General features: G+C 32.5%; 1 protein-coding gene and 2 pseudogenes across 1 annotated transcript; all 3 read left to right on the top strand.

The window, feature by feature from the left end:
• The first annotated feature begins 8,811 nt into the window (after nucleotides 1–8,811).
• Nucleotides 8,812–10,483, top strand: LOC120217744 (annotated as a pseudogene).
• Nucleotides 10,484–13,632: 3,149 nt separating this feature from the next.
• On the top strand, nucleotides 13,633–14,065 carry LOC120217504. Its single transcript, XM_039214589.1, has one exon. The coding sequence runs from the start codon at nucleotides 13,633–13,635 to the stop codon at nucleotides 14,062–14,064; it is 432 nt and encodes a 143-aa protein (XP_039070520.1). The 3' UTR covers nucleotide 14,065.
• Nucleotides 14,066–15,041: 976 nt separating this feature from the next.
• LOC120217734 lies at nucleotides 15,042–16,277 on the top strand (annotated as a pseudogene).
• Nucleotides 16,278–25,954: the final 9,677 nt, after the last annotated feature.

Here is a 25,954-nt window from a genome sequence, read left to right as displayed (position 1 = left end):
TTTTTATTTAAGACGTTCAGTGATGATAATGATCTTCACAGATGGAATAGTCGAGTAAGTGAATCTAGTTTAGGTCAGTTGCTTGAAAATTAAACTCTAAAGATGAAATTTTTTACTTTCAACAAACACCTAGACTATAACAGGTTCTTTTTGACAATCTTAAGAAATTAAATCCGTAAAACTGAGCTATTCCACTAAGGCAATTGGTTACAGAGGAAACTCGAAAGCCCTGGCTTTATGAATAGATTGTATTCAAACCATGACATTGCTCGGACACTTGGCAATTCGGTGTTTGCTCCACTGCTTTTGTCAGGCCGAAGACTTTGTGATGAGATGAACCCTTCAGTTAAACCTGATAAAAGTGATTATAATGTTAAGCTGTCCCTCTAAAGTAATTGGTTAAACGCCCCGACTTTATGGATTCAGCTAGCCAGACAATGGAAAATTAAATCAAATTTATCTGAGCAAGAAATTTTCGGTAATGTTGGACTAAGGGAGTTAAGGAACACATGTTATAGTTGACTACACATGAGCACTCAAGAATTTCATTTTTAGACCGATATTTTTCGCACTGCCTTTGTTGGAGGAGCCTACAAAGCTTGAACAAATGGAAGATTTCAAAGGACTGAAATAAAATGTCTAGTAATTGGTCATTCTAGTTGCGTCATTATGTCCGCACCCAAATGAAATACCAAAGCATATTTCGATATTTTAAAAAAATGACATTTTGGGTTACCAAAACCTTAGAAAGGAGGCTAACCTAAAGCCAACTCATCCATTTGAACATTTGTCAAATATTTGTAACTCTGAAAGCATTAAAAGAGCTCTTGATTCCTTTGATATTTTTTGAACTCACATTTACAATTTGATTCAATTACGAACAATATTTTACAACATTTTTATCATGTCTCTCTCCTAAAACAAGAAAAATGAGAAAAACATTTTCAAGCAGAACAGTCTCAAATATGAAAGGTCTGTAAAGCCAAAGCTCGGGAAGCAAACGGGGCACGATCCATTCCAAGGACCTGATTGACAGACAAAGCACGAGACTCCATCCAGAAGATAACACATAATTCATTCATATTGCATACATCTTAAACATACTTAGGTGCATCACATTCATCATTTTAGCATACACGTTTTTGCAGCTTTTAGAGTCAAGTTTTGACTTCAGGATGAAGGATACTCGATTCTCAAGCGCCTTCAAAGAAGGATGGTGGTTGATTAACTTGGCAGTAAGAAGCTACACCTCAACCGACTTGACATCTTAAAACCAATTTCAGATAGGTTCGAGAACCAGTTCAAAACAAATCCAGTTCGACACAAACTCAACCATGAGCAGTATGTTTCCAGTTAACACTTTCAAGCCATATTTCAATTCCACGACGAAAGATATCCGGCTCACAAAATTTGGCGAAAGGGGCCATTATTCATTTAAAGGAAATTTACAGCACAACTTAAGTCAAGAAAAGTTATATGTCAACAAACAACTTCCCAATTTCAGAGTCAATTTCAACTTCATAGCGAAGGATATTGGACTCCAGACAACGCATGTTCAACTTCACGACGAAGGGACCGCTGGTTGTCAACAAACAACTTCCCAATTTCAGAGTCAATTTCAACTTCACAGCGAAGGATATTGGACTCCAGACAACGCATGTTCAACTTCACGACGAAGGGACCGCTGGTTGTCAACAAACAACTTCTCAATTTCAGAGCCAATTTTAACTTCACAACGAAGGATATTGGACTCCAGACAACACAAGTTCAACTTCACGACGAAGGGACCGCTGGTTGTCAACAAACAACTTCTCAATTTCAGAGCCAGTTTCAACTTCACAACGAAGGATATTGGACTCCAGACAACGCAAGTTCAACTTCACGACGAAGGGACCGCTGGTTGTCAACAAACAATTTTCCAGTTTCAGAGTCAATTTTAACTTCACGGCGGAGGATATTGGTCTCCAGACAACGCATGTTCAACTTCACGACGAAGGGACCGTTGGTTGTCAACAAACAACTTCTCAATTTCAGAGCCAATTTTAACTTCACAACGAAGGATATTGGACTCCAGACAACGCAAGTTCAACTTCACGACGAAGGGACCGCTGGTTGTCAATAAACAACTTCCCAATTTCAGAGCCAATTTCAACTTCACAGCGAAGGATATTGGACTACAGACAACGCATATTCAACTTCACGACGAAGGGACCGCTGGTTGTCAACAAACAATTTCCCAATTTCGGAGCCAATTTCAACTTCACAGCGAAGGATATTGGACTCCAGACAACGCAAGTTCAACTTCACGACGAAGGGACCGCTGGTTGTCAACAAACAACTTCTCAATTTTAGAGCCAATTTCAACTTCACAATGAAGGATATTGGACTCCAGACAACGCAAGTTCAACTTCACGACAAAGGGACCGCTGGTTGTCAACAAACAACTTCCCAATTTCAGAGCCAGTTTCAACTTCACAACGAAGGATATTGGACTCCAGACAACGCAAGTTCAACTTCACGACGAAGGGACCGCTGGTTGTCAACAAACAATTTTCCAGTTTCAGAGTCAATTTTAACTTCACGGCGGAGGATATTTGCCTCTAGACAACAAAACTTACCTTGGATTTCAACTACAAGATGAATGATATCCAATTTTCAGGCTCAACTTCACGATGAAGGGGCCATATACAATTCCAACTTCACTAACAGATTGACCCAACTTCACGACGAAGGAGTCATCTATAACACAGCCATACCGAAGTCTTCAAGACGAGTTTCACCTTCACGACGAAGTATCCTGAGCCAGAAGATGATCCATGAGCTACTCACCAAAAGCTTTGAGTTCGATTTCAACTTCACGATGAAAGATATCGTGCTCAGAAGCTTCCAGTCCAACTCGACCTCACGACGAGGGAGTCATTCCATATTTCAGTTCAATTTGACAAACCAATTTCAATATCGGAGTTCAACTCCACAAAGGAAGATATTCGACATGACCGAAATTTGTGTCTTTTAATCTTTGCTCTATTGTCGTTACACGATAATGACCAAAGACGGGCAGCTGAAGACACTTAATTTCATCCCCTTTATTAACATTATTATTTTATAATATATTTTATAAATTACATTACATAATATATTTATTTACACTTTATTTTTATTACATTTTCAGGCCCAAATAAAAACAAAGAACGAGCCCAGTAGACAACCCACATGTGCAGCTCGAACCATTATAGATTAGGATATGCGTGAAACCCTAGCAGCTTTCACCACCGCCGCAAAGAACCAAGAGCCTCGAACCGCCCGGACCCACGAACCAGCTGCTACCCGAACTGGTGGACTAGGGTTTGGAAACCCTAGTCTCTCATCACGTTGTTTCCAGCCGAGCGCCGTAGACCCGAGGTCTCCTTGTGATTCACGGCCGCACGACTCTCACGGCTCCTAAATATACGGTGCAAGGAATAGCAACATCGATAACCACCAAACAAACGCAAGAGTTAGTGTTTTATTAGGATTTAAATACCTAAAAAATAGGGTATTCGGGGCCCTATAAATGAGATGTAATCAAATGAAAAGGGAGGAAAGTCAGTTTCGTTGGGTGAGGGGATAATGCACGTGTTCTTTATTTTCTTTTCCTCTTAATTTCTTTGCTCAAGCCCACTGCTCTCAACTTTTCCACACTCCACTATCTCTGCTTCCATTCCATTTTTTGTACTATTTTTTGAATTAAGAAGAAAAAGGCTGATATTTTCATAGTTTGGTGGTTTTAGTTGTTGTTGGTGATGGTGGATATCTGCTGCGGAGTTATGAGCGAAGGCGAAGTATCATCACCACCGTGCGAACCCAGTTCACGCCAAGTCAGGAGATGTAGAATGGCATTTAGAAGGTTTAAATTCGTTGATTTTGCACATTTCGAGGCCGAGAATAGCCGGAAACGCCACAAGTTCCAAGCTTGCTGTCGCATATGTTCTAGACCGTGGAAACGATGGAGATAATTCTTCCAGCTCCGATGTAGAAAAATGAAAAGGACTCCGCCACCATTGGCTTCCACTATTTTGGTGTCTACGACGGTCACGGTTGCTTTCACATCGCGATACGGTGCAGAGAGCGTTTGCATGGACTGATGAAAAAAGAGTTGGAGAGTGAAGACGAAGAGTGGAAAGGAGCGATGGAGCGTAGCTTCAGGCGCATGGATAGGGAAGGGATAAAGTTGAAAGAAAGTATGGCGGCTGGAGCTAACTGTCGGTGCGAGTTACATTCTCCGGAGTGCAATGTCGTTGGATTCACCGTCATTGTTGCCGTGGTAACGCCTAATAAGATTGTTGTTTCTAACTGCGGCGATTCCAAAGCTGTTTTGTGTCGTAACGGCATCCCCGTTGTTTTAACGTCCGATCACAAGTTGATAGATCTATCTCTGGTGTTAGTTTGAAGTTCAAGTTGCAACTTCACAAGCTTGAGTATACTGGTGGAAACCATCGAAAAGCCATCACGTTGTTGATGGCATCAAGTATTCGGATAGATGCCGCAATGTCGAGCATGTTTAACAACAATCTGGGCAGCAACACTTTTCTTTACTTTTATATTTCTTTGCTCTCCCTGCATTTTTACCTTTACACTTTCTTTAATTTTACTTTTACAATTCCTTGCATTTTTACATTTCGTTATGCAACTTTGATATGGCAATGGGACGTGTTTTCTACATTTTTATTTGGTTTTTTTTTCTTTTCGTTTTTAAATTTAATTTTTTATTTTAATATTTATTTATTATTTCTTATTTAACATTTTTTGACTTTTTAGGGATACCTTCAATCGATTAAAGGTAAGTAATTGGAATCAAGTTTTTAAATTTTAATTTTAATTTTCACAATTAAAGACAACCGACAAATTAATTGGTACCGAAAGGGCGGTTCAAGGGTGCTAATCCTTCCTTGACCGTAACCGACTCCCGAACCCGACACATTTCTGGTACAACGTAGATCAGGTAAGATGGTGCCCGACTGACCTAAATGTTCTTAAAATGGTCGGTGGCGACTCTAACCCAATTATTTCAAGTCAAAGCCCAATTCCGGGGTCCGACCGAAAAACGGTTCCGACAGTCATGTATCGATACATGTGTCTAAGGTATCGATACTTTATAGTCGCTATTATTGCAATTCTTTTAAATTCCTAAAGTACCGATACATTGGTACTTATACTTATAAATGTATCGATACAAATTTCAACAATTCCGATAAATCTTTACCGGTTTTGTCAAATTGAAACTGATTTTGTTAATTTTCATCATGTTATATTGTCATGTATCGATACATGTGTGTAAGGTATCGATACTTTATAGCCGCTATTATTACAATTCTTTTAAATTCATACAGTTTCGATACTTTTGTAAATATACTTATAAACGTATCAATACAAATTTCAACAATTCTGGTAGCTTTTTACCGGTTTTGTCAAATTAAAACAAGTTTCGTCAAATTTCAACCGATTTTGTCAAATTTTAATCGGTTTTGTCAAATTTGTTACTTGTTTTGTCAAATTGAAATTGGATTTGTCAAATTTCAACATGTTATATTGCCATGTATCGATACATGTGTGTAAGGTATGGAGACTTTATAGGCGCTTTTATTACAATTCTTTTAAATTACTAAAGTATTAATACTTTTATACATATACTTATAAAGGTATCGATACATGTCTACTTTTAACTGGTTTTCTTCACTTTCTTATATATTACTATATATATCAATACTTCTGTGCACAATATCGATACCTACCGATAAGCAAAGTTTACCGGTTTCTAAATTTTTTAATATTTCTTCATGTTTTCCACCTACAACATTATTATTGGTTAACATTTCTAGTAGCGCTTAACCGACTTTGTTAAGTATCTTATTAAATTTCTGGTCATACCATTTCTTAGTCATATATTAATCCGTTGGCATCTTGAATACGTATAGATCAGAAAAAGGGAAAGCATAAATGGTTTAATGAGGTTTAAAGGAAGCAAAGATTCAAAAACCTTTTCCCATGGGGTAAATTATAAATTTGGGAGCTAAACTTTATTCTTTCTCTTATTTCTCTTACTGTAGTTTAAAACTTTTCAATTTCTTCATTAAACTTAATACATTGGGTTTTTTGGGTCACTCAGTCGTTTCTTCACTAACAACATTATGATGTGGCTTTTTTTGTTAACATCGGAGTGACCAAAAAAAGCAATACATAAATTTCAATGATTAAATTAAAAATAATTAAAAATATAGTGAATGAAATAAAAGAGAAAGTAAAGTTCAATGATTAAATTTATAATTTACCTATTGAAAAATAGAAAAAGCCATGTAATAATGTCGTTAGTGAGTAACCAACTGAGTGACCGAAAAAATCCAATATATTAAGTTCAGTGAAAAAACTAAAAAAATTTAAAATACAATGAGTGGAATAGAAGAAAAAAATAATTTTTACTTTATCCTTTCAATAATTATAATAATCCACTAACATCTTTAATTTTAATTTAAGAGTTCAAGTAATTTTTATCATTATTTTGGTAGCAAAAGTACATAAAATTAATGTTGAAGGAATTTAATATTCCATGTAAACTAAACCCTTTTATTTTCTTTTAAATTAAATTAAGGGTAAATTGATCATTTACTTATAAATACATTTTTTTAACATTAAAATTTAAAAGTAATAAACAATTATTAACATTATCAATTTATAGTACATTAATCATTCAATCTGATATTAAATATTAAAATTATCATTAACACTATCGTTTATGTTAATAAATTTCAAAAAATTATTACTCCTTAGACTAAAATGTGAAAAATCTCAAAAACAAATCTTAAAATCATTTAATCAATAAAATCTAATCTTGTAAATTCTATTTGTCTCATTTAACTTATCATTTTATCGACTTTTGTTTTTTTTTAATTTTAACTTTGTATTATTTAAAATTTATTATTAATATATATATAAAGGTCTTGAATCAAAGTGGATATCTAGATGGTAATGGAAAATGAAAACTATTTAAAAAAAAACAATAAAATAATTGAGAGTAGGGACAACAAAGAGGAGAGTCTGGTGCGGATACCCCTTCTCCATCTCCATACTCACTTACTATTTTCGTATCCACCGGGTTAAGTTTTGAAGTCCACACCAACCACCTAATTCGATACTCACCACTCATCTTGTGCCCATCAATATCTACCCATGCACACTAATTTGAGATAGGAAAAACCATGGTATTTAATTTTAAAAATATTTATACCTTAACATTTGGTTAAATTGCAAGTTATGTTTCATAAAATAATAAGATTTATATAATAGTCTCTTAAATTTTACATAAATTCGTAATGGTCCAAAACTTATATGGTGGGTAGTTAGTGGGCAAACAGATGTAAGGCGTGTAAGGTCTCAAACCCATCATCTACTACTATCCACGGTGGGTATGACTTTTTACATCTATACTCGTCCATTACTCACTAAATTTATACACATCCTCACCTCAATTAAAATTAATAGAGGTGTTCATTGTTAAGTTAAAACTGAATTAACCAATCGAACCGAAATTTCAATCGGTTAATTGGTTGGTTAATTTTGGGTTCGGTCGGCTAACGATTAATGTTTTTTTTTAATTTCGGTTTCAGTTAATTCGGTTCAAAATTGGTTAATTAACCTAATTAATCAAAAATATTAAATATATATATATATATATATATATATATTATTTAGCTTTAGGGGTGTTTGAGCTCGTTTTTTACTGAATTAACCGACCAAATTAACCGAATAAACCAAAAAATATTAAATATATAATATATATTATTTATAAATTTTGGTTAACCGAGCAATTAACTGAACTTAGTTCAATTCGATTAATTTTTTTAGAAAAATTTGGTTCGGTTAACAGTTAATTAAGAAAAAAATTTTTGATTAATGGAATTTGGGTAATTCGGTAACACCCCTAGGTAATAAATTTTTTTATTTTTTAATAATTAAAAGTTAGAATAAAATATACGAGTGAGCACCGAACTATGATCATCAACAATTTTGATCCAACATTTAAAAGCGATCAAACAGACACCAAACTATTTAAAGCGATCAACAGACTACTGACCGTTAATTTTTAACACAGGTGATGATGTGCCACTGGGCCAAAGCTATGTATTTGGTTATGAAGTGCACAATTTTTTATATATTGTGTTTGATATTATTTCACACAAACACACACACACACACACACACACACATATATATATATATATATATATATTAAATTATTAAAAAAATCTAATAAATAAATTATATTTCACATATACATTCAATTATAGTCAATGTAAGATCATTTTTTATTTTTAAGTCTTACATTGACTAAAATTGAATATATATGTGAAATATAATTTATTTATTATATTTTTTAATAATTTAATATATATATATATATATATATATATAATTTAATTAATATACTAAAATTAATTAAATTAACCCTCCAATTATATAGTGACACGTGTCACTTTTAGATCAAAGGACTAAATTTAATTAATTGAATTAAAATAGTGATTAAATTGATACAATGTGTAAATATTAAGGATCAAATATATAATTATGTCAATTTTATTAACGGTCACGTCATCACTTATGTTAAAAATTAACGGCCAATGATATGTTTGATTGTTTTAAATAGTTTGGTGGTCTGTTTGATCGCTTTTAAACGTTGGTGGTCAAAATAGTTGATAACTAGAGTTCGGTGGTCACCCATGTAGTTTACCCTAAAATTATGCTAATGTAAACATTGATTTTTTTTTTTTTTTGGTTTTTTGTAAGTAGGGATGGGGATTGACGGGTTAACAGTAGAGGAAGCACATTTTAGAGGAAGGAAGCTTCAAGGAACTACTATTTCTCTTCCAAATGGATATTCTGGTAGTTTTTTCCCCTTTATTTCTGGGTTTTTGTATGTTTAATTTTGTTGATGTTTTGGACCGAAATTCTGAGTTGGGAGTTGTCTTGTATGTTGGAAACATGGTTGGTCTAAGCTTGTGACATTGGAACTATGAACATTTTGTTCTTAACAATGCTTTTAGCCGTCTGAGCTTCAAGAAAATCTATATGGTTGTCAGTTTACAATGAAAATATTATGTAAAAAACAATGGACAGGGTATTGCATGGTATATGTTTATTGGGTTTTAGGAAGTTCCATTGATCTTGCAGAAGGCTTCATGCTCTAAATATAATAGTATTAAGAGATTTGATATAGTCGTAGTCCGTAGGCCGTTGGCCGTTTCCTCTTGTTTTCTTCTTTATTGTCCCTGTTCAAAAATTTCATCTTTGTTTTTAGGTTTACATAATTGGGTTCATTCTTCTTCCCGACGAATTTTCAAGCCTTTAACTAGATGAACTTCTCGTATGTAGGAGGCTCGTACGGTGCCTGTTTACTGAAGTTATTATAAATTTAATCATGTCATATTTGTTTCTTTTGTTTTCTTTTATGTAAATTCGTCTGTGTTTCAATAGATTTCAAGTGGTCTTACTATTCCTGGTTGCTCTGACAGGCTTTCTTCTTACGAAGAAAACGTCAGGCAAGAGGAAAGCTTGTGATGTATCTGAAGGGAGAAATGAAAGCCAAATTCGATGAATTTACATACTGGAATCACGATAGCATTCCATCAAAAGATGATCCCTTCCTGAGTTCTTTTCATTGGTTTGCCGTTGCAGAAGCTGTAAGTTAATCCATCATACGATGCATAAAGGCAGGGAAATATTCTTCAATTCCGATTATTTTGGACCTAGTTCTTGATGTTACATTCAATGGTTTATAGTCATCAGACAAAGGCAAGCCCATGTGTTTAAGTCTGTAATGAGGCAGGAGCTTATACTAGTGGTTTCCCTTTGATCCCGAGTTTTTCTTGAGTTCCATCTTCTTTCCTACTCGTTTGTTCAGCCTAGTTCTTTTGATTACTACTGTGGTTTGTCCATTCAAAATGGTTCCCATTCTTGATTATGTTGGCTATGGTCTTGGATTGAGTTCGAGTTATTTTTTATGTTGTATTAAACTGTCCCAAATGATATCATTGTAAGAAATTGTGCTTATATTGCTAGGATCTCATTTTGTTAACAATAAGTGTGTGCATAATTTCTTCCCATCTTATTATGAGAAGCATCTTTTGCAGCTGCACAAACCAGTAAAAGCTGAAGACATGGCTGCTGTTGATGCTGCTCTGTGGAAAAACTAGTGGACTAATACTTGAAAGCGTGGAGCATCTTCTGATATCCGGCCACTGCATTTCTTTCATGTACCATTCGCGGTAGGGAAAGAATTGATAGGTTGAGGGAAAACACGGCGGAAATCGTATAATCTTCATCTATGATTTACTGAACTTCTCATTCGTAGAGTAAGACTTGTCAACATCAAGAATCTCTTTGGAGAAGAGCACATACCAGGAGAAGTGGTTAATTCAATGATCAATCAAGACTATTCTCTTTCAATATGTTAGTCTGATACGAGTTGTATAGTCATCTTGTCTTTTGCATTGTTGTCTGTGTACCGTATCAGCTCATTCAGTCCAAGAATTCGAGGGTTTTCTCCTTTCCTTGGTGGAGAAGGTTTAGAGCCATTAGAATGGAGTTAAAAGATGTCTTGGAATCTTGAGTGACACCAATGTTGGCTGACATTTCCCTAAATCTAGTCGTCTCTAGCGGCCAATGAACCTCCAATTTCATCAAAAGATTTACTTCGATATCTTTCTTCGATTCATCAGAAACCCAAGAATCTCTCAAAAGAAGTGAAATCATCCCAAAACGTTCAGATTTCTTGAATCCAAATCTACGCATTCTATCATCGTATGACCTCTGTCCCGAGACATGTTCTTTCTAACACCAACAACAATTCCTCCACTGTTTAGATAGTCGAATGAAGTCACAGAAGTCCAAAATCCAAATTACTCATTTCTACCAAAATTAACTAATTGTCTCAATCATAATATAATGACCTATTTATAAACTTATTAATAAAATATTGACTTCACCTTTATACAAATTGTTATACAATGCAAGTCAAACTAATAATTTTGTTGTCAACTCATGTTATTTTGATGACGTGACGTGTTAGTAAAAGTAATTAATTTTTATTTGACTCCTGAGCTTTAAATTATAACTCTAAGTTTTGGACAAAATAATAATTTGACCTTGAATTCAACCGAAGTTTTTTGGCATTATAATATGTATCCAGGTCATACCCATTGACGTACTCTTTTCCATTCTTATTATATATATATATATTTTTTTAAATATTCTAGGCTGATGTAGAAAGCAGAAACAAAAACTTAAGTGTTGAAGGTGCAAGTTTTACACGTTCTTTTTACAATAACAAAGGGTAGAAATTATCTATTATTGTGTATGGATAAATAGTGTATTATGATTCTTTTGTTGTTTTAATTTTCAGAACAAACGAGGATTAATGAGCTAGCAAAAGCCTTATTAATTACTAAACAAAGAACGTAGGTTACCTTAATGTCTATGGATAAATAAATTGGTCCTTTAAAAACTTTATTTACATCTATAAAGTATACTTAAAGTCCCCAAAGGAAGCACCAGTGGTCTAGCGGTAGAATAGTACCCTGCCATGGTACAGATCTGGGTTTGGTTCCCGGCTGCTGCAGTTCACCCTCTTTTAAGCTTTTTATTTTGGTGGATAATTGGGTTGCCCTTTGGGGGGTATGATTTGTTAACAAAGTTTCCTATGGCTTATGCCATTGCAATGCCATCCCTAAAGGGGAGCATAGTTGAATGTTAGAAACAAACCATCTGTTTAATCTTCTTCTAAGATCGTTTGAACTAGGATTAACGATCATCGACAACGGTGGACAGTGATGAGTTGTGACCGGGGATAGGAAAGTTTGGTCGAATTTAAGAGTCAAATATTTTATTTAAAGTTCAGGGTCAAACGAATATATATATATATATATATATATAAACATGCAATACGAGAAGTGTAATGTTGTCCAGCAATTCCACAATTATGCTGCTTGAGATAGACCCAAGCCAGATTCCCTATTATACTGAAACATATACAAATCTACAGAAATTTATAAGCTGAAAGAATGACAACAAATGAAGGGTACGAATGCAATCAATATATCCCACCTTGATTTCTCTTCTTCCTTTGAGATCCTACAATCTTTGTCTTCTTCACGTCGAAAATGGTTCCTTCCTCGATGTTTCTCAGTTTATTCTGAAGGATTTTAATCTCTTCATCAACCCTTCCAAACCTCTGCAGCAATATACAATTTTAATCTAAATTGATGGGACGGTCATCGGATGAAATAAGAAAAGAGTAAACGAAATATTTTAGGGTTCAATAACTATAAGCAACAACGGTCGACAGTGATCGATGGGGACAGCTGACGGTAATCGACATAGTGATGGGTAGAGGCCAACTATAATAACTTTGATTGGATTCATATGTTAAATTGATGTTTTATCTAAAGTTAAAATTTATATTTTATATAAAGTTTAGGATCAAATTAGTATTATGTCTAAAACTCTAGAATAATTTAATCACTTTTACTGACGTCTCACATCATCAAACTAATAAAAGTTAGCGATCAAATGACTAAAATAAGATAAATATAAAATAAAAGGTAACTAAAAGTAATTTTATAAAACTGATGGGCCGAAATAAAATAATCCAAAAATAAAAGGGAGCACCATTATAGTTTATCAAAAAAATGCCTTTCATCTTAAAGGAAATGGTAACTACACTTTAATACTTAAACTATCAGATTTCATTTGTTTTAGTACCTAAACTTTTAAATTTTTCAAAATCATACCTAATATTTAGGTACTCAAATGAAACCAAAACTGATAGTTTATGTATTAAAAACGTTAAATTTTTAACGAATAATACTAAAATAAAATAAAAACTAAAGAATAGATATGATTTTTTTTAAAAAAATTAAGTACTAAAATGAATCAAAATTAATAATATAAGTACTAAAATTATAATTTACCCTAAAAAAGAAAATTCCAAGGCGCTTATTTAAAATAAGGTAAACTATATCCATAGTTACCTTTATTTTTTGTTTGGTCGACTTTGATAATAGATTTTTTAATTAAATACGTTTGGTGTTTTATGTTATTGATTCATCCTGTTTAAATTTATATGTGTTTAACTTCTATTAACTAATTAACGAAGTATTACGTGATAATTAAAAAAATAAAAAAAAATCCACGTGTTTGTTCAAACTTTGGCTTACCTGTGATCTTCTTCTTCTTCTCCTCTTAAAACTTTTGCTAAAACTTTGCCATGTGTTTCTGTTTTTCTTCTCTTTAAGCTTCTCTCTCTCTTTCTCTCTCTCTGTCATTGTCTTTTTTTTATGCACTTGAGAAGCCATGGCTCTGATCTTTGCCATGTTTTCACTTTTGGTTCTTTGGTCAGTCCTTATTTTCTTCCTTTTTACTACAAGTTTTTCATATTTAATGTAAACGCTAATGTAGGTAAAGGGCCACCTAATCCAATAGCAATTTCTTTAAATCCTCACATTTTATTGTTTAAAACCCTCGCAAAGCTTCGAACTTTGACACCAATGATGACCTTCAAAGCTTCAAACTTTAACCGCTTTATACACTTTTTTAATTCTAAAAATGTCATCATTAGAGATTTTCCACTTCGATTTAGAGCAAGGTACTCACCGCCGGGACGGGAGTGATCTGAGCGTCGATGAGGCTAGAGTATGCTACTCCGACGCCGACGAGGGCTCTTGCTACTCTCAGTTCTATTCCACCACCAGTGATGATTGCGGATCAGATGTCGAGATCGGTGACGTTTCGGGTTCCGGGAGGGTATCTTCGGCGTCGGATTGTTCGGTGGTGGTGCAGATTCAGAACGGAGCTAATGAAATCAAAGTGCATTTGGCTAAAGTCGAGAAAGATTGTAGAATTTGTCATTTGGGTTTGGAGAGTAACAACCATGAATCCGGTGGTGCCATTGAATTGGGTTGTTCTTGCAAGGATGATCTTGCTGCCGCTCATAAACACTGTGCTGAGGCTTGGTTTAAGATCAGAGGAAATAAGTAAGCATAATCCAATTCCAATCTCAACCCTTTTTAGAGTAAATTAACCACCTTGTTATGGATCATTATTGATATTTCTGTGTATTACTCTTTTCATGGAAAGAAAGTTTTGATATTACATTTGTAAAGCCGCTTCAAAGTAAAACTAAAGACTAAAGATTTGTGCTTTGTTTGACTACACCGACGATTCTTTGCTGTCTATGTTCTTAATTTTGAGGTTTAGGAATCCCTAGCTTTTGTTCTTATCTCCTTTATGTTCACTTTCCATGTAGGAAAATGGTGCTTCGACATTTTTTTAATGTGTTGTCTAATCTTTGGTCGAAGATCATTGTTTGTTGGTGCATCGATTCGGATATTTTTAATTTGCAAGTTGCAGATTTTAGATTTCTTGCTTGATATGGTTAGGGATATTTGATATTACTGATGTTTTAGTTACACGTGAGTTACTGATGTTTTAGTTACACGTGAGTTCCTGATGTTTTAGTTACTGAACCAGAAAATTGTGGATTTTTTTAGTAGATTACCGGAAGTTAACGGTTGAGGGACATGAACAGGACGTATCGATAACGTAAGAGACTAAACGTATTTAATTAAAATACCGGTGATTAAAATCGATCAGAACGAAAACAAAAGAGACCGGTAATTTACCCTTAAAAAATGTGATTTTGATGTTTGGGGAAGGTGAATAGGGGTGAGTAAAATTAACCGACTCAAAAAAAATAATTTATTTTTCACTTGATTTGATTTAAAAAAAGTCGATTATAATTTATTTTATTTTGAGTTAGAATTTCGTAAATTTGATTGGACTTAAAAAATTTATGTTCAAATCAATTATAAAATATAACTCAAATAATTTGATTTGATCGAACCCTTGCCTAAGGTGAATACAGCCCAATCTAAAAGTGGAAGGATAAGAGTGGTTGGTCTGGATGATTTGGCTTTCCATCTGATTACCTTAGCTTCCATGAGCCGCGGCACTTTCGTCTGAGACAACTAGAACACAGAAAATGGAGACTCTTTCTGCTGTGTCTTGTTGCAGCAACATCACTCCTCCCCTTGTGAAGGTGATTTCTTATCCATTTCATCCTCTTTCTATCTCCATTTTATTTCTGTTCTTATTAAAAATAATTGAGGGTTTTCAAAGGGAAATGCAAATCAAGCTCCTTGGAAGCTGAAACACGTCGAACGAGTTCAAAAACTGCTGCTCAAGAACCTGGTTCCACCTCTAGTTGCTGCAGTCGTCGCCTTTTCTCCCGTCTGCAACACCCCAGGTGCCATTACCACTCAGTTGATTGCTCCCATTATCTTATGTCACTTGAATTCTGTTAATGGAAATATATTAGGATAGCCGTAAACACTTCATCTCTTCTAATTTGTGTGATCAATTGCCCTATCATATATTGAAGATGATAAAGTGAATTGACCAAATTATTATGTGACAGAATTTGTGAGTGATAGTTTCGATGATAATCAAATTAAAAACTACAAGATTATTAATCAAATCAAAGGGCTGCAACCATTCTTCTCCGAAGGACTCCCTTTGATGATTAGAGGTAGCTACAATGAACTGAAATTTTCCAATAGAGTTACTTTCTTGGATGCAGCTCTTGCACAAAGCGTTGATATACAGAGAGGGGCCACATTGTTTCGACAAGCTTGTATCGGGTGTCATGACAGAGGTGGAAACATAATACAACCGGTGACACTCGTTTTACATTTCACCAACTACGGATATGGTCATTTTTCCTTTAATTTCCTCTCTAATCCACCGTTCCTTGTTCATTTTAGGGTGCAACACTCTTTCCAATGGATCTTGAAAGGTAGCAATCAGCTGAATACATAGTAAACAATGCAAGGAAAGCCATGTGCTCTTGAATTAAATACCTTTCAATGGTTGTCACCGAAGACGATATATATCGCGTCACGTACTACGGCAAGGGAAGAATGCCGGTAAGGATCGGAATAGAAATTCAACATCCTTGCTTATCAGTTATTACCAATTCACTGCTCTGATATTTTCTCGGATGATATGTTCGAAGGGCTTTGGCGAGAGTTGCACGCCGAGGGGACAATGCACGTTCGGTCCGCGATTGAAGGAGGACGAAATCAAGCTCCTGGCTGAGTTTGTGAAGGTACAGGCTGATGAAGGGTGGCGGAATGTAGCAAACAATGGGGGTTGATTTCTTGTTTTAGAACTATTGGAAAGGACAAAGGATATTGAGTAGGTTTAGTCTTAGATTTTATAAATTAATTTCATTGGACCTATGTTAGTTTGGGCTCCCACCATTTATTGAGCCCATTCGTACATTTAAAATGAGTTTATTTTCTGCGAAAATGATAAAAGTGTTTACAAATAAAATTACTTTTGTTTATATTTTTATTATTTTTAACATTTTAGTTTATACTTTATTTAATTTCTAATAAAAATGGGACAAAGTTTGAGATTAGTTCGAATATAATTGTAAATTTCTTTAAATAAAATTAAATGATTTAAGATTTTTATTTTTGATTATTTTAATTTTAATCTTAAGTTGGTCATATATTTATAAAATAATAATACTAATAGATGACACATCATAAAAAATATTAATAAAATATTTTTTGATGTTTAATAATAAAATAATTTAGAGGATAAAAATGGAGTTATTCGAAAATTGAGTGATTAAATTTAGAACTTTTAACCTCTAGTGGCCAAAATAGGAGCGAGAAGTTAGTTAAGTGATGAACGATATAATTTATCCATAAAATTGAGATGAATTACCTTACCAATTATCGATTAGTCTAGTGATTATAAAGTAGTATATGTTAAAAAAAATAACCAATTTACAATTTACATACACACAGTGGCGGAGCTTAGTAATATAGTTTGAGGGGTAACTTGAAACTTAAAAATTTTCAAAAGTTTAAATTAAAATTTTCAAAAATTTTGAAGGGTTTAGTTTACATTTTTTTTAAAAAAAAAGGGTCTAACTAAAATTTTTTAATCTTTGAGAGATTTAATAAGAATTTTTTTTAAAAAAAAAATTTGGTGGGGATTTAATTAAGAACATTAAAAAAATTTAAAATTTAATCTGAATTTTAAAAGATTTTGGGGGACAAAATTAAATCTTTTAAAAATTTAAAGGGTCTATATTATAATTTTTTAAATTTTAGGGAGTCATGGCCCCACTAACTCTTCTTTATATTATGTCATTACATACACGCTATAAACGCAGTTGGTCGAAAAAATTAAAGCTTGGAATCGATGCTTTTTTTTATTCTCTCTCTCTAAATTAGTCAACAATAATTTTTTTAATTGATGAATGATAAATTAATCTAAAGATGTATCTATTGCCTATTGGCACTTTATGCCTTTAGTAATCTTCCTTCTTTGGAGAATTTATTGGTCAAATTTCCTTTTTGTTCAAAAAAAATATTACCATGATGGAAGACAGCAAAATTATGAATATGGATCATATCACTAATTAATGCTTGAATTAAACTACTAAAATTGGCTAACCAAAGGACTAAACAGTAAACACTAATAAATTTAATAATAGTTTTATATAAAAATAATAATTTACATTTGCTTTGACTCTAAAAAGGTTTTAAATAAGGTTCGAATGATAAAATATGACTAACTCGATTTTTTTTAACTAGAATCAACTTGAATAACTCAAATATTCAACCATAGTTCTTCTTATACCTAATTCCTCTCATTTAAAGTTTATTTTTGACCAAATTCGGATAGCAAGCTCCTCCAATATTATAGAATATTTATGTAACTTCATTTATTATTTTTAACAACAAATTTACTATTTTATAATTTAATCCGTTAGCCTTTTGTTTTATTCAATTTTTTTGCTGTTGTCATTTTTCACAAATTATTTCGTCAATCAATTCTTTGACTCTTTTAAAATCTCATCAATATTTTTTCTAAAAAATAAATTATAAATATATTTTATAATTTTTAATGTCATTTGATTTATAAGGCAAAAGGGTACCTAACGCCCTCATATTTTTCAAAAAAAAAAAAAAACTCAATGTGACCCTCCACTTTTTTTTTGCACCCAATGTGACCCTCCAAGTCAGAAAAAAAAAACTCAATGTGGTCCTTTGACCAATGGCTCCGCCATTTTGTGTTGATGGTCACTAAACTTTAAAAGTTTTCAATTTAATCACTCAACTTTTGAATTACAATCGTTTTAATCATCATGATTTATTTTATTAATATTTATGTATGCTGTGGAATTTATTATTATTAATAATATATAATTAAAATAATATTAATTAAATTACAATTTTAAAATTATATTGAAACAAAAAATATTCCCAAAATTATAATTAAATTGAAAAATATTCCATCTACTTTATATTTCCAAATCTCCACTCTACTCCTTTATATTCTCATTTTATTTTTCTTCCTTTTCAACCAAAGATTTCTTTTTTTCCCTTTCATTACCCGATTAAGTAGCTCATCCCCAGTTTTTCAATTTTTTTACAAGTTCAAAATGGGTTCACTGAATCTGATAATGAAAGAAAAATAAAGAAATATTTGGTTGAAAAGAAAACATGCCACATCATAGATAAATATTAATAAAATAAATCATAATGATTAAAATAAGAGCAATTCAAAAGTTGAGTGATTAAATTGAAAACTTTTAAAGTTTAGTGACCAAAATAGAAGTATAATATCCCAAATCAGGGTCAGTGACTAAATTGCAAATTTTGAAAGTTTTGTGCTCAATTTAGAAATAAATTAAAAGTCTCGGGAGTTAAGTAAAGAATTTTAATATTGGATTAAATAGCAAGGATGGATGAACTAAAGGGGCAAAATGGTCTTTTCATGGGAAAGATTTTTATCTTCCCTTTTTGAGTATTATAAAACGTGGGAAATATGAGAGTTCCAGACTTCTCTTCTTCATTCGCTTCTTTTCCACCGTGAAGCCATAAGCAAAGGTAAGATCTCTTGTTAGTTGATATTTAGCTGAATTTAGGATTTGGTTATGATTATTGGATGATAATTAAGCTTAAGGAAAGCTTAAATCATCTTAAAAACAAAGGATGGTGGAATTAGGAGAGATTAAAGATTATGAGTTTTTTAATGAAATTTTGGAATAGAGTTCATTACTTAAATTGGAAGTTGAATTTGACTTGTCATCTACGAGAATAAGAAGCTAGAAGTGTTAGAATTAAGTTTGGGTAACATGGAAAAATTGGTATGATTCTTGAATGCTATGTGGAGGAGTGGATTTTTAAGTTAAAGAGATATTGAATGAAAATTTATTAGTTTAAGTATGTATATTTGAGTTAAGAATATTAAAGGAAGTGAAATAGGAAGTGTGGAACTGAAAATGAAGTGATTTTCGAGCTCAAATGTGATTTCTGGGCTAGGGGAATCGGTACCCATTCAAGGGGAACCGATACCCCCTCAAACAAACCAGAATTTACAGAATGTCATGGGTGAACCTATACCGCCACAGGAGGGAACCGATTCCCCCTAAAGGAAAGTTGTGAATATTGGTTTAATAGGTTCGTGTAAGTTGCTAGTATCCAATTACAAGGTGTAGGTATCTAATAATTGCCTTAAAATGTACATTTATGTAGATTCTAAGCGTAAAGCAATTCCGGAATATTTGGCAAGTAAGATCGATCAAGGAAAATATAAGAGATCGGTATTGACTAGTGAGGCCAGGTGAGTGCATATTATTATAATATACGTATTGAATATGGAAATTTGACTTACGACAAGTCTGTTTCCAATATGATTGTAGGACTAGAAGTATGATTATGCTTGATATTGTGTGAATATGTTTTGTTCGTATTATATGTTATGTGGTGTGAATTTATATGATATGAGTTATATGACAATGATTTATGTATTATAGGAAAATTGTTATATGAACATGTGATATAAGTTATAGGATCACAAATTAGGTAAGGTAACCACGACTTATGTGTTAACAAGAGAAAGTGACATAAATATAGAACAAGATAAAAATTACATGATTTAGATATAAGGGAATTGGTGGAATCAACTTAAGGGATTAAATAAAATGTGAGATAAGTTAAATAACATTGACTTATAGAACAATATGAGATTAATAGATATATATATATATTAGGAGATATTGATAGAACTGGTTATAGGGATATGTAAGACCAATTATATGGTAAAGATATATGAAGCTATAGGAATATGTTATAGGAGCATTTGATGATAATTTATTAGAAGACTTGCATATGCGATAAGTATGTGAAACTAAATTAGGTAAACATGTGTAAAGGTTATATAAATGAGACAAGTAAGTAATGATATGATCAATTATGGGAAATTGTGCATTAGAGTTATAAGATTTATGGAGAATGAAGGAAAACTAGATAAGACTGAACTATAAAAGGAACTGAGAATAATATATCACTTAGGAGATTTGGATATAAAGTTATAAAATGCATGTTTATAAATGTGACCATGAATAATGTGAATAGGAATAATTTAAGTACTATATAACTATGAGTATTTGAGATGTATCTAGGTGATGTGATGTATGAGGTCGTATGAAATATTATAAGACTCTGTGATTATATGAGAAACCAAATAGGTACAGGTGAATTATATGGAAATGAACTACGTGAATGGGGGTGATCTTATGAAAGTTTATGATGAGCCATGTGAATGAACTATAAGATTATGTGTATATGTAATTATGAAAAGTCATAATAATAGAATGTAAGCAAAGTGTCAAGAAATGTAAAATGACACGAAAAGTTATATAAGCTACATGATATGAGAAAGTGAACTATGTGTTATGTGAAATGATAAGTATAAAAGAAAATGCCCATGTTATTTGTCTTGAGAGATAGGGGTATAGTTGGCATGCCAAGAGTCGAGGGTCTACAGGGTCATTCGGGATATATATATATTCTTTGGAACATGTGTGAAGTCTTGTGAGACACATACTGATCCCTAGTATATGTATATGATTCTTAAGGAATGATATGTGGTCCTTATGGACATTATTATATGGCACTACGGTGCAACTCTACGCGGCACTCCGGTGCAATTATACGAGCTGTGGTGACAGCATTAGTGCACAACCTCTATAGACTCACATATCTATGGTTCTCACATGTGTACATGGGCTAATAAAGGAAATAATATAAAAGAACCTTGCATGATAGTAAGTGATTGGTTTGTAATCTTTATGGTGTGAAGTGATATATGTGATATGATGATGTGTATATATCTTGGTTAAGAGGAATTGATGCAAGAACATATGAGAAAAAGATAAAGAACGAAAATAAGACTAATAAAGAGATAATAATAAACACCTTACATATGATTTACATGTTTTGTGCTATGAAACCTGTTATAAGAATATGTGAATGATGTGTGTGTGTACAAGTGGATAGTGGTTGCATGACAGAATGTATGATTTTGTATGATATAATAAGTATAGATTATGAATGCATTAGTAGTGGTTATATGTTTTTATACCTCACTAAGTCATCGACTTATCATGTGAGTGTTTCACACGTAGGTTCCGGAAAGCTAGAAGAAAAGTGAAGAGGAGCAAGACCGGTCAATTACTTCTTACTGAAGATCATATCAGAAAAGATGTCTTGAATTAGATGTATTCTGTATATTGAATATAGTTGGCATATACTACTCGATTAAGTTAAACAAACCGCTGTGACTTTAATGAAAGTTTTAAATTTTCTCGAGTTTTTGTCATGAGTCAAAGTTTGAAAAGTCAATGTGACACCTCGGACTCGTATTCGGGTCGAGTACGGGTTGGGGGTGTTACATTTAATGGTATCAAAGCTAAGGTTTAGCCGATTCTAGGCTTAAACCGAAGTCAAATGAGTTTTAAAGATGTGTACATGCCAACATAGAGTGAAAATTTATGATATGATTGTGTAAGGAGTGTGTTGTCTTGCTAATAGAATAAGATTAGTTTAATATAGTAGAAATCTGATCGTGATAATTACGAAATAAAGGGAAAGGTGATATTTCAGATTGTTATAGCTATTCAACTGCCCTAGCCAGGCAGGATGAAGAGCAGACACCTCAGGAAATGCCTAGTAAGATCAAAAGTTTGATTTCAGAAAGCTGAAATCATATCTGAATAATGATAAAAAGTTTTCATTGTTTTGAATCGGAAACACGATATGGAGTAGTTTTGTTATTACGTGGATAAGATAGAATATGGCGAACAAGTGTCACCATAAGATTGTTAAAAAAATCAAAGGATGTGGTGAGTATTTGAATAAGAATTCAAGAATAGATGCATCAATGACAAGTGTATAATAGATATGGAGATAGAGTTTATGAATTTAAGACAAAAGGATAGTACTATGTTTAAAAAAGAATATGGATATGATAAGGGTTTGCATTTTAGATGGAAAGAGTTAGCGTTGGCTAACCAGATTATGTGATGGAAAAGGTATATAAATATAAGATTTTGAGATATTGTCAGGATAAGATAACCAAAGATGAGGTGGATCTAGATACAGTTGTATATTTTGATCATAATATTGTGATATAGTGAAGAAGATGAGGATTCGTATGTTTGAATAAAGCTAAGGATTGTTAAGAAGAGTTTGAGAATGGGAACATCAGTGATCAGTTTATAAGATAAAGGAATTAGAAGGTTGGGTTGGAACAACATAAATTGCATGGTGTAGAAGAATAAATGTGTATTTGATAAGTTAAGTAAACTATTGTTGAGACAATTCTGACTGGAAAAATGTATATGAATGGTTCGATGAAGGTTTATGCTTTGGATTGGAAGAACTGGTGATGACTAACAGAATTATGTGATGGTAAGTGTATCAATGGTAAAGGATTAGAAGATGATGTCAGGGTAAATTAACTAAGTTTAGTGTGAATTGAGACATGATTATGTATTTTGATCATGGAAAAGTAAGGTAATAGAAAAAAAAAAACAAGAGAATAATATTGTATACGAATAAGAGTGTGGGCTGGATAAGTAAGTAAATTGCACTGATTGGATTTCAACTGAGAAGATGAATATGATTAGTCTGATTAGGGCTTATGCCCTAAATTGGAAAAGTTATGACTGATTAATTGTAATAGTATGGATAATAAAGTTATAAGATTCGAATAAAAGATAAAGTTAAGTTAATCAAGTATGATGTGGATTTGGATATGGTTTTGATCATATAGATATGATGTAGGCAAGGAAATAAGTATTTGTATGTTTAAAAAAGGAGCTTTGAGGAAGAAAATATAAGTACAAGAGATGGTAAAGAATGAGGTTCTGTATAAGCAAAGCGGATTATCAAAGTTATGAAGATGCGATGAAGATCAGTGATCAGGGATAAGTATAAACGATATGAAAAGAGTATGAGAGCCTGAAGAAAAGATGTGATCTATGTTATAAGGAGATTTTGATTTTGGAAGGAATGAAAGAATAAAGGGATAGGAAAAGACAAAGATGGAGGTTAAACGATCAAGTAAGACAAGAGGCATATTGAGATATAAGTTATAAGTTTGATATTGAAATAATACAATTTTCAATTATTAGAAGAACGAGAATGAGTGATTATTCTTTGAACAAATACGTAAGGGTTATATGAAAAGATTGTGTGTATAGTAATACATACAAGGATTAAGAAATGAGAAAAAACTTGATTTATGTGCAAAACACATAGAGAATGATGGAAAAGATCAATTGATCCATAATAGTGAGGATTAAGGATTTGGGGTTGCTGTCTATATAATGAATAATATTATATGGACTTATAAAGATGTGGACGTATATGAAGAATTGAGTATGGGAAAATGGTAAGTTGCTAGCGGTAGTAGGAAATATTAAAAGAAGCAACATGAAAATATTAGAAGACATGATATTATAAAGGCATGCATTGAAAATTCGATGACGAATTTTCTTTAAATGAGGGGAGATTTGTAACATCCCAAATCAGGGTCAGTGATTAAATTGCAAATTTTGAAAGTTTTTTGCTCAATTTAGAAATAAATTAAAAGTCTCAGGAGTTAAGTAAAGAATTTTAATATTGGATTAAATAGCAAGGATGAATGAACTAAAGGGGCAAAATGGTCTTTTCATGGGAAAGATTTTTATCTTACCTTTTTGAGTATTATAAAACGTGGGAAATATGAGAGTTCCAGACTTCTCTTATTCATTCTCTTCATTTACACCGTGAAGCCATAAGCAAAGGTAAGATCTCTTGTTAGTTGATATTTAGCTGAATTTAGGATTTGGTTATGATTATTGGATGATAATTAAGCTTAAGGAAAGCTTAAATCATCTTAAAAACAAAGGATGATGGAATTAGGAGAGATTAAAGATTAAGAGTTTTTGAATGAAATTTTGGAATAGAGTTCATTACTCAAATTGGAAGTTGAATTTAACTTGTCATCTATGATAATAAGATGCTAGAAGTGTTAGAATTAAGTTTGGGTAACATGGAAAAATTGGTATGATTCTTGAATGCTATGTGAAGGAGTGGATTTTTAAGTTAAAGAGATATTGAATGAAAATTTATTAGTTTAAGTATGTATATTTGAGTTAAGAATATTAAAGGAAGTGAAATAGGAAGTGTGGAACTGAAAATGAAGTGATTTTCGAGCTCAAATGTGATTTCTGGGCTAGGGGAATCGGTACCCATTCAAGGGGAACCGATACCCCCTCAAACGAACCAGAATTTACAGAATGTCATGTGTGAACCGATACCCCCACAGGAGGGAACCGATTCCCCCTAAAGGAAAGTTGTGAATATTGGTTTAATAGGTTCGTGTAAGTTGCTAGTATCCAATTACAAGGTGTATGTATCTAATAATTGCCTTAAAATGTACATTTATGTAGATTCTAAGCGTAAAGTAATTCCGGAATATTTGGCAAGTAAGATCGATCAAGGAAAAGATAAGAGATCGGTATTGACTAGTGAGGCCAGGTGAGTGCATATTATTATAATATACGTATTGAATATGGAAATTTGACTTGCGACAAGTCTGTTTCCAATATGATTGTAGGAGTAGAAGTATGATTATGTTTGATATTGTGTGAATATGTTTTGTTCGTATTATATGTTATGTGGTGTGAATTTATATGATATGAGTTATATGACAATGATTTATGTATTATAGGAAAATTGTTATATGAACATGTGATATAAGTTATAGGATCACAAATTAGGTAAGGTAACCACGACTTATGTGTTAACAAGAGAAAGTGACATAAAATATGGAACAAGATATAAATTACCTGATTTAGATATAAGGGAATTGGTGGAATCAACTTAAGGGATTAAATAAAATGTGAGATAAGTTAAATAACATTGACTTATAGAACAATATGAGATTAATATATATATATATATATATATATTAGGAGATATTGATAGAACTGGTTATAGGTGGTAAAGATCTATGAAGCTATAGGAAGATGTTATAGGAGCATTTGATGATAATTTATTAGAAGACTTGCATATGCGATAAGTATGTGAAACTGAATTAGGTGAACATGTGTAAAGGTTATATAAATAATAGAAATATGAATGAGACAAGTAAGTAATGATATGATCAATTACGAGAAATTGTGCATTAGAGTTATAAGATTTATGGAGAATGGAAGAAAACTAGATAAGACTGAATTATAAAAGGAACTGAGAATAATATATCACTTAGGAGATTTGGATATAAAGTGATGATATGCACATAGAATATAAAATGCATGTTTATAAATATGACCATGAATGATGTGAATAGGAATAATTTAAGTACTATATAACTATGAGTATTTGAGTATGTATCTAGGTGATGTGATGTATGAGGTCGTATGAAATATTATAAGACTCTGTGATTATATGAGAAACCAAATAGGTACAGGTGAATTATATGGAAATGAACTACGTGAATGGGGGTGATC

Source organism: Hibiscus syriacus, unplaced genomic scaffold (assembly GCF_006381635.1).
Source record: "Hibiscus syriacus cultivar Baekdansim isolate YM2019G1 unplaced genomic scaffold, ASM638163v2 tig00000773_pilon, whole genome shotgun sequence".
Lineage (NCBI taxonomy): Eukaryota > Viridiplantae > Streptophyta > Magnoliopsida > Malvales > Malvaceae > Hibiscus > Hibiscus syriacus.
The sequence above is the reverse complement of the archived record's forward strand: the minus strand, read 5'-3'. Positions and strand labels throughout refer to the sequence as shown.

Bases quoted from the DNA above. Each gene is read 5' to 3' on its own strand.
- LOC120217504 (XM_039214589.1), top strand. From the start codon at position 13,633: ATGTCATCATTAGAGATTTTCCACTTCGATTTAGAGCAAGGTACTCAC.